The following is a 10,073-nucleotide window of genomic DNA, read 5'->3' as shown; positions in this document are numbered from 1 at the left end:
ATGACGGTCGTTTTGACCGTAGTGGACCGGTTCTCGAAGGCAGCACATTTCATTCCCTTGCCCAAATTACCGACAGCCAAGGAAACAGCGGTCACTGTCCTAGATCACGTCCTTCGGCTTCATGGCCTCCCGGTAGACGTGGTTTCTGACAGGGGATCTCAATTTATATCCAAATTTTGGAAAGAGTTTTGTAAATTGCTAGGAGCGTCAGTTAGCTTGTCTTCGGGTTATCATCCCCAAAGTAACGGACAGTCTGAGCGAGCCAACCAAGATTTAGAGAGGACGTTGCGATGTTTGGTCTCCAAGAATCCTTCTTCCTGGAGTCAACAACTCTCTATGGTGGAGTACGCTCACAATTCATTACCAGTATCAGCTACGGGCCTTACTCCGTTCCAGTGCAGTTTAGGTTACCAGCCACCAGTTTTTCCCAGTCTGGAATCTAAAGTCGCGGTCCCCTCCGCTCACGCGTTTGTCCAGAGGTGCCACCGCACCTGGACCAGAGCCCACGAGACTCTGCTCCGGATGAGGGAGCGCACTAAGGCCAAGGCCGATCGGCACCGGTCAAAGCTTCCCGTTTACGTCATGGGTCAAAAGGTGTGGCTTTCTACCAGTAACATTCCTCTGCGTTCCGTATCTAATAAATTAGCTCCCAAATTTATTGGCCCATTTACTATCACCAAGATCTTTAGTCTGGTGACAGTCCGCCTCAAACTACCTCCAGCGTACAGGAGGATACACCCCGCCTTTCATGTGTCCAAAATTAAACCCGTGTTTTATGCACGTATTAATCCGCCTACTCCGGTTCTCGTAGATGGGGAATCGACTTATTCGGTTAATCGTATTCTGTACTCGAGGCGGAGGGGACGAGGATTCCAGTACCTGGTGGACTGGGAAGGTTACGTTACGGAGGAGAGGAGTTGGGTACCTGCTAGGGACATTGGATCACTCCCTTATTGATGATTACAATCAGCTGGTAGGCCCTTCTGGGAACTCCAAGAGGAGTTCTTGGGGGGGGGGGGTATTGTCACAGTTGGTAAACCGTGATCTCTGGGTTTTGCACTTTGTGGTGAAGTCTGTGTGTTTCGCGTCTGCACTGATTACTTTGTGGGCGTCTCCATTAATTGTCATCAGCAGCAGCTGTCAATCATTACACACTCCCTATATATTGGCTTGTCTCACGTCTTGTGTTTGTGAGAACGTTGTTTCATGTCTGATCTCTGTCTCTTGCTTCTGTGTTGTTTGCGTTGGATGTCCGTGTCTTCCCCCGGAACCTCATCCACTCTCCGCACTTCCACAAAGCATCACGACTTACCTTCGGCTTGATTCCCCATCCTCTCCTGCTGCCTTCTCACCGTCACCATCCGGATTCCTCACCGCCTCACCACCGTCTTGGATTGTCCTCTTCCCAGCATCGTGTTGTACCCTTGTGTGTCTGTTTCATATTCATTAAACTGTTTAACTCGCACTTGTTTCCAGCTCCTCCTTCACCCAGTCGTCACAACTTTATAAAATAAACATTTACTATAGGTTAATTCGTCAATAAAAATGCTTTACATTATTAATCCAGTGACGTTCATACCCTCGAGTAAAATGTTTTACAAAATGTACATAAGTTGGAAAATTAAATCCTGCTTTGTAGGCGGCTGCATATATGAAAAACCCACCTAGCTGTTTTCTGTAGTATTAGGTGTCCTTAATAACATACTAAAAGTTTACCAAAGTTTGTCCACTAGAAAGGTGTAATTTTCAAGATGGGCATTGAGCCCTTAAAATATCCTTACTCCTTTATTATTTGACTTAGTCAAGTAATCTTGGTGTCTAACTTTATGTTTTCTGGGTCTGTGAATCCATTGGACTTGTCTAAATTGCACTGACATGATTACATACTTATGGAATACATGATTTTGTGAGAATACTGTAAGGTTTTATCATTGTTTGGGGTGAACCAGAGATGTAAACAATTTAGCCTATGTCATGTAACTCCTACTCAAGTACGTGTTTTTTTGCTAAAACACAGACTTTACATTCAATGTAAAAGTTATTGCACCCAAAAGTAACTTAAATTGGAGTTGTATAACTTTGATCATAAACAACCCTGAATTAGCCCGAACAGAGGCCTGTGTGTGAAACCTCTAAAATGGTCACTCATTTCAATTTTAATAAGGTAATACATATGTAATGCATCTAGATGTTTTTGAGTATAAAGGTGGCATTATACTAAACCCAACAAAACTAAATTCACAATTTTCAGTAATTCAGAAGATGGTGGGAGAGATTACTGAAATTTGATATTGCTTGACTCATTGTAATGTTGTTGGCAGCACAGTGTATACCATTTTGCTCAAACAAAAATCATCCTTGACTACTTAAAAAAAAGGTATTTATTTTTAAATTATATATATTTAAAAGTTATTTTTTTGTAATTTAATTAAAAAAAGTAAACTTTTGTATATTCTAGATTCATTGAACACAAACAGAAATATTTCAAGAGTTTTTTTTTTTTATTCTGTTTGTTACGACTTACAGCTTAGGAAAATAAAAAATCAGTATCTCAAAAAATTAGAATATTCCATTTTGAGCTTGATTAGTTTTATTAATTATGAGTATTGTCGCGGGAGGAGCACAAGACAGACACAGTGGGCGTGGCGTCAGGCTCGTCCAGCACCCCTCCTCTCACACACCCACTCCAGTCGGGAGCCTGGTGAAGGGCGGCGATTTAGGACGGGGTGCCGGTGACAATCAGGGAGGAGGCAGCTGACTCGTCACATTCCCCCTCCCAAGCGACATCCCCGTCATCAGGGCGCCGCCCACACGGGAGTGCTACCATCCTCAACCAGGCTCCAAACGGTCGGAGTGGGCGGGGATTCCTCTCCGGGCGGTCCTCCCTCTCGCAGCGCGCCGGAACAGGGACAGAGAAACCAGGTTTTAGTGACAGCCTCAACCAACCACAGGGTAAAATGACAATAACAGAAGTCACTTACCCCTTTTGTGGTTGGGAGGCTGTCCCTGGTCCCAGTCCGGGTTCTCACGAACATTTGCAAGCGAGAGGGAGTGACGTCACCAGATGTTTCCCGACTGCTCTGTCTAGGCTCCGCCTTGCCCGCATTCTCCACCACTGTCGCGGGAGGAGCACAAGACAGACACAGTGGGCGTGGCGTCAGGCCTCGAAGAGGCTTTTATTAACAGAAAATCAAATGAAACAAGGGATAAAAGGTGACCAAAGGGGAAGTGTCCAAAACAACAGGGAATCTGGTGTCCTCGTCGTGCTGCGGGGTACGTGTGGGTCAGGCAGTGTTCATGCAGGAAGGGTCCAGGTAAGGGGCGGAGTCCGGCGGCCGCACGCGCTCCCCTCCTCGGTCCGGGGCGGCGGCTTCCTCTAGCGGCCGCATCTCTCTCGTTGGCCGCAGCGCTGGTAGGGGATGGACGGCCCGGCATCCTGGCCCTTCGGCCGTGCAAACAGGTGCGGTTCCCATCCGGATCGCGGGTCCGGCAGCTCACATCTCCAGTGGCGCGGGAGTCCCTCAACGCACCCTTCCTGGACCCACGAGGACACCAGTGTGCATGCACGGGGAAGAGACCGGTCTCTCGAGGAAAGGCGCGTTGGGCTTTTAAACAGCGGCGGTGATGAGGCTCCATTTCCTTCAGGTGTGCCCCATCACACGCCGCCAGCCCTGACTCGTCCAGCGCCCCTCCTCTCACACACCCACTCCAGTCGGGAGCCTGGTGAAGGGCGGCGATTTAGGACGGGGTGCCGGTGACAATCAGGGAGGAGGCAGCTGACTCGTCACAGTATATATACTGGATACCTCCTGGACTAGTTCAGAACATGCAACCACAATTATGGGAAAGACTACTGACTTGACAGTTGTCCAGAAAACAATCATCAACACCCTCCACAAGGAGGGTAAGCCCAACCAAGTTTTGAGTGCCTAATTAAACCTACTTTGGAGATCTTGAACATTTCTGTTATGTAAATCTTTTTTTTTTTTTTGATTGATCTTTGAGAAAATATTTAATTTTTTTTAGATACTGAAGCTGTAAGTAGTAACCATCAGAACTCAAACAAAAAACTCTTTAAATATTTCAGTTTGTGTGCAATGAATCTACAATATAAAAAAGTTTGCTTTATTAGATTAAATTACAAAAAAAATAAAGAACTTTTCCATTATATTCAAATTTATTTACATGCACCTGTACTTCAGGGAAATTGTACTTATTTTTCCCATAAATATGCTTGTAACCAATTGCTTTAATATATAATTGGACTTGTAATCACTTATCTATCATGCAAATATGTTAATTAGAATATTACATGGCCAAAACATGTATCGGGCACCAATATTTCTGGTCTAGGAGGAAAACAAAGGAGTAATGGTCGTTTTAAGGACCTGGCGGCTGCCATTTTGAAAACGGGGCCTTTCTTGCAGTCAAACTTTGGTAAACTTTTAGTATGTTTTTAAGTACATTTGATACTACTGTAAACCACTGAGAAACCTTTTGTTAGAATTTCTTTGGGGTCAAGACATATTTGCAGCTGACTATTGAGCTCTTCTCACTAACAGAAGTGAATTGCCAGTCTGAGGCGGTCATGCTGACAAGTGCGTGCACACACACACACCTTTGTTTTTGTTTCCTGGGGACGTTCCATAGGCGTAATGATTTTGTACTGTAGAAACACCTACCATCACACAAAAAATTCTGCATATGTTTACATTTTCAACGTAATATTGTTGTTAAGCAATCTTAATTATGAGGACTCAAAATTTTTTAATTTCATCATAAACCAAATTTACGTTATTATATCAGTGTAATAGCCATTTCATTATACAAATTTGTGTCCTGATAAGTCATTATGAACAAGCACGCACATAAACGTTTCGAGTTATAGAGAGGCGAATCTCTATTTTAAATAATATAATATATTTGACATCATAGTAACATGTTACTGAAGCCAAATCATACATTTAAACATATATTCAACATTTATTTAGCTTATTGATCTTATAAAACACACTATTATTTTCTTTTAAAGAAGATAGTAGCAAATAAAACTGTAATTATATATAACAGGCTGTTTAAAATAAACATTTAATATACTTTTAGGTCACAATAAATATGAAAAATTATACCTTACATTTTTTAAGAGTCATAAGAGATTACTAAAATGACATTACGCAATGACGTTGAAAATATGGATGAGTGATTTATAAAATAAAAAAAGTTTAATTTGAATCATAACCAAAACCTGGCAGGTCGTCCCCGGGGTAGTCCCAATGTAAAACTGATGGGCCCACTCAGAGACGGCTTGGTGAGGAAGGAGTTAGACCAGATGATCTGAGATGTAGTCTGTTAACTCTTTTCCATATTGAATCTTAAGATCTTAAGAGTTTAAATAAGATCTTTCAAAATTAAAAGATTGTTTAGATGAAATCCTTAATGTTTTAAATAAAATATTTTACTTATTTACTTTCAATTTAACCTAAATTATGATTTTTTATTCAACAGTACCCATTTCAATTTAAGTTTAGAATTTTAAAGGAAACTTGTACTTAGTTGTATTTATTTTATTTTACTTTTTATGTTAAAAATGTTTCATAAGTTCAATAAACTTAATAAATGTTCTAAATTATTTGCTTTAGGCGGGGGGGGGGCTGGGGGGGGGGGGAGTTGTCACAGTGTCTGGTCTGTGTATCCCTAGGTGTTCACTAGAGGTCTCACTTCCCCATATCGTCACCCCACTTCAGTACTGCATGATCTCCCTGTTTGTGTGTGCGTTTCGTGACATAAGTCTCTTTTTGTAGTGTTTACATATGTGTGTGCTAGTTTATATGATTTATCAGAGCAACAATTTGTATAATGACACGAGTTTAACACTGATATAACAAAGGTAAATGTAGTTTATGAAATTTATTGAGTTCTCATAATTCAGATCACTTAAAAACAATGTTTTATTAAAAATGTTTGTATGCAGAATTTATGTGATGGATAGGTGTACAGTTTGTATAGTAAAAAATCATTATGTCTAATGGAATGTAGTAATACTCCAAATGTTTGTCACCATGAGTATGCTTTTCTAAATTAGAAATTATCAAACATGATGTTTCTGAAAATTAGAAAGTTTACTGTGATAGGTAGCTTTAGGGGATGATAGTGTATAAAATTCATTAATATAATGTAAATATAAATATGTAAGGGAAACAGGTCAATTTAGCTCAAAGAGAATCATTTAAGATTTTAAAGGGAATTTGAACAGAATCACTGTTTCACGGCTGATCACTGAGATGCCCTGCAATTCAATGAACGAGCCGTTTAACATCAAATCTGCTCTATATATTAATATCCAAAGTATAGTGAAAACACTATCAATTAGCACAGTAACAAGATCGGCAGTTGAAGACATTAACTTGTAATCACAAAACACAAGATACTTCTCTTTTCAATTTGAATAAGGCTTTATTAGATAAATCTAAGACATATAAACTAATCTAACACATAAGCACACGCGTTCGGAAGAATGAGTTTAAGAGAATGAAAATGTGAAATCCCAAGTTTACAGCAATACGTGAAATTGTATAGACATGAGCAGCCATCAATCACTTAATGCATTGAGTTCCTCAATGAGGTTAAAATTATATTAGATACACCAGTACAAATGTCTGGAGGTACTACTTGCTCTCCTGTGTAAAGTTGTCGTTGAAAGGGGGTTTCCCGATGTCGCTGATTGGCTGGAAGTTCAGTAGTCGCTGAAGTGACGTCTTGGGAAGCCCATGGTTGGGCGTTGGCTGACGATGCAGAGTTGTGTGGGCTGGTTGAAGTTGAACGGGCACTCGAGGTCAGACTCGGAGACACGGCGTTACAAAACTTAACTCACAACACGAAACTCTCAAACGAAAAGAAAAGAAGTAAAGTTTGACGAGACTAGGTGGTGTTTCTTCTCATCGTGGCTAAGTAGAAGCAAGCGTGCAGGCCGAAGCACGCTAGAACCGCGCTCAAAGCATGGCTAAAAGCTAAAGCTAGGAAGCAAAGCTACAAGCTAAAAGCTGAAAGCATACATGACTAATAGCAGAAGCAAAGCTAAAAGCTAAATTTTATGGTGTCCTGAGTATTTAAACTGGCCCGTTGGCCACACCTCAAATGTTGTCTTGACCAATCAGATATCATCTTTGCTCGGGGTATCATAAATCATATCCTATCAATTACGTGGTCCGAATTTTCCCGCTCTTGCAGGGTATTGAATTGAAACAGTCACACATTTGTACAAACATCATATGTCAACCCCAGAGGTCAAAGATTGACATCGGAATTTCACATATGCCGGTTTTCACATCTGGATATCATTAACAGGTCACTGGGTCAACACAACTTGGGTGGACGCCATGTGGGTGGGCTACGTGGGGGAGGGGAAGGTCACAAAGGTCAAACTCATCAATCATTTTGACATAAGGTGCATCAAAGGGACTACTGAGGTCTTATAAATTTAGGCAGGGGGGTTTAATGTAAGAAAAGAAAACCATGTTTTAAAATGTTTTAAGAAAACCATTGGCTCAGCCCCTGATGTTGTGAGAATCTAGTAACGCCCCTGCATGACATTAAAGCACCCACCCACTTATCTCTGATCAAACCCTTTAAAATCACTTGTGACATTGTTCAAAACAGGGTTTGGGAGTGACTGTTTATCTAAACTCTGCATCAATGGACTCAAGAACAATGTTTGTCTTATTATGGATGTTGCTGTCATCTCCCTCCTCTGGAATCAAACTAGATGGAAATGGCTATGTTGACATTATCATTGCAATCAGTTCAAGAGTACCACAGGATAACACGCTCATTGATAAAATCAAGGTGAATATGTAATCTTTTTTGTTTTGTTTTTGGTCTATTTAACACACTTTATGTGCATTAATGGTTTTAATGCCATTTGTTAAAAATGATATTTTGTTACAGATAAAAAAAATGAATGAACTGTATTTGTGAATGAGCAAATTAAAGTATAATTACTTTTTTTATAAATACATACACATTTCATTCTGACAGGACATGGTCACTGAAGGGTCGCTTTATCTTTATGAAGCATTGGATAAGAAGGTCTATTTCAAAGAAGCTACAATTCTTGTCCCACCTCAGTGGAATAGTAAGGCTTTTACCAAGGCAAGAACAGAGTCCTATGGAAAGGTACAGAGAATTATGCCATTTTATATTACCTAAAAAATATTTACCTGTTTGATCGTTTCCATCACATTTGATATTGCTGACACAATTTCTGTCAAACACAGGCCAAAATAATAATTGATAATGCTAATCCAGCATACCGCGATGAACCCTACACTAATCAGTATGGAGAATGTGGAGCTGAGGGTCAGTACATTCATTTCACCCCAAACTTCTTCCGAGACACCACACTCATTAAGCCATATGGGTCAAAAGGTGAACATCTTTTGTTGTTTAAATTAACATTTAAGGTTAATTCAGTAATCTGTTTTATTAGCAAGAATGTTTGTTTGTTTGCAGGAAGGGTCTTTGTGCATGAATGGGCTCATCTGAGATGGGGTGTGTATGATGAATACAGTGAAGAAAAGCCATTCTACTACTCTAAAGGCAATATTGAAGCTACAAGGTTATAAACCTTCAACAAAAAGAAAGCATTTGATCAAAATTTCAATGGAAATTCTCTCATCCACTGATTTCCTGCTTATCTTTAGGTGTAGCAAAAATATTGATGGTCAGCTTTCTGATATTACTACTGGATCTCCATGCCGCACTGATCCACAAACCTCACTACCGACTAAGAGTTGCAAGTTTTTTCCTAACAAAAATCAAAACACACAAAGTTCCATAATGTTCACACCTAGCCTGGATTCTGTAAGTATAGATTTTACATGTTCTAGAAAATGTCACAGTTGGTAAACCGTGATCTCTGGGTTTTGCACTTTGTGGTGAAGTCTGTGTGTTTCGCGTCTGCACTGATTACTTTGTGGGCGTCTCCATTAATTGTCATCAGCAGCAGCTGTCAATCATTACACACTCCCTATATATTGGCTTGTCTCACGTCTTGTGTTTGTGAGAACGTTGTTTCATGTCTGATCTCTGTCTCTTGCTTCTGTGTTGTTTGCGTTGGATGTCCGTGTCTTCCCCCGGAACCTCATCCACTCTCCGCACTTCCACAAAGCATCACGACTTACCTTCGGCTTGATTCCCCATCCTCTCCTGCTGCCTTCTCACCGTCACCATCCGGATTCCTCACCGCCTCACCACCGTCTTGGATTGTCCTCTTCCCAGCATCGTGTTGTACCCTTGTGTGTCTGTTTCATATTCATTAAACTGTTTAACTCGCACTTGTTTCCAGCTCCTCCTTCACCCAGTCGTCACAACTTTATAAAATAAACATTTACTATAGGTTAATTCGTCAATAAAAATGCTTTACATTATTAATCCAGTGACGTTCATACCCTCGAGTAAAATGTTTTACAAAATGTACATAAGTTGGAAAATTAAATCCTGCTTTGTAGGCGGCTGCATATATGAAAAACCCACCTAGCTGTTTTCTGTAGTATTAGGTGTCCTTAATAACATACTAAAAGTTTACCAAAGTTTGTCCACTAGAAAGGTGTAATTTTCAAGATGGGCATTGAGCCCTTAAAATATCCTTACTCCTTTATTATTTGACTTAGTCAAGTAATCTTGGTGTCTAACTTTATGTTTTCTGGGTCTGTGAATCCATTGGACTTGTCTAAATTGCACTGACATGATTACATACTTATGGAATACATGATTTTGTGAGAATACTGTAAGGTTTTATCATTGTTTGGGGTGAACCAGAGATGTAAACAATTTAGCCTATGTCATGTAACTCCTACTCAAGTACGTGTTTTTTTGCTAAAACACAGACTTTACATTCAATGTAAAAGTTATTGCACCCAAAAGTAACTTAAATTGGAGTTGTATAACTTTGATCATAAACAACCCTGAATTAGCCCGAACAGAGGCCTGTGTGTGAAACCTCTAAAATGGTCACTCATTTCAATTTTAATAAGGTAATACATATGTAATGCATCTAGATGTTTTTGAGTATAAAG

General features: G+C 40.2%; 1 protein-coding gene across 1 annotated transcript; it reads left to right on the top strand.

The window, feature by feature from the left end:
* The first annotated feature begins 7,637 nt into the window (after nt 1-7,637).
* On the top strand, nt 7,638-8,904 carry LOC132123112 (calcium-activated chloride channel regulator 1-like). Its single transcript, XM_059533647.1, has 5 exons — nt 7,638-7,842; nt 8,035-8,172; nt 8,274-8,424; nt 8,509-8,614; nt 8,700-8,904. The coding sequence occupies exons 1-5, from the start codon at nt 7,693-7,695 to the stop codon at nt 8,902-8,904; spliced, it is 750 nt and encodes a 249-aa protein (XP_059389630.1). The 5' UTR covers nt 7,638-7,692.
* Nucleotides 8,905-10,073: the final 1,169 nt, after the last annotated feature.

The sequence above is a fragment of the Carassius carassius genome, chromosome 41, assembly GCF_963082965.1.
Source record: "Carassius carassius chromosome 41, fCarCar2.1, whole genome shotgun sequence".
In the NCBI taxonomy this organism is placed as follows: domain Eukaryota; kingdom Metazoa; phylum Chordata; class Actinopteri; order Cypriniformes; family Cyprinidae; genus Carassius; species Carassius carassius.
This window is presented reverse-complemented; position numbering and strand designations above follow the sequence as displayed.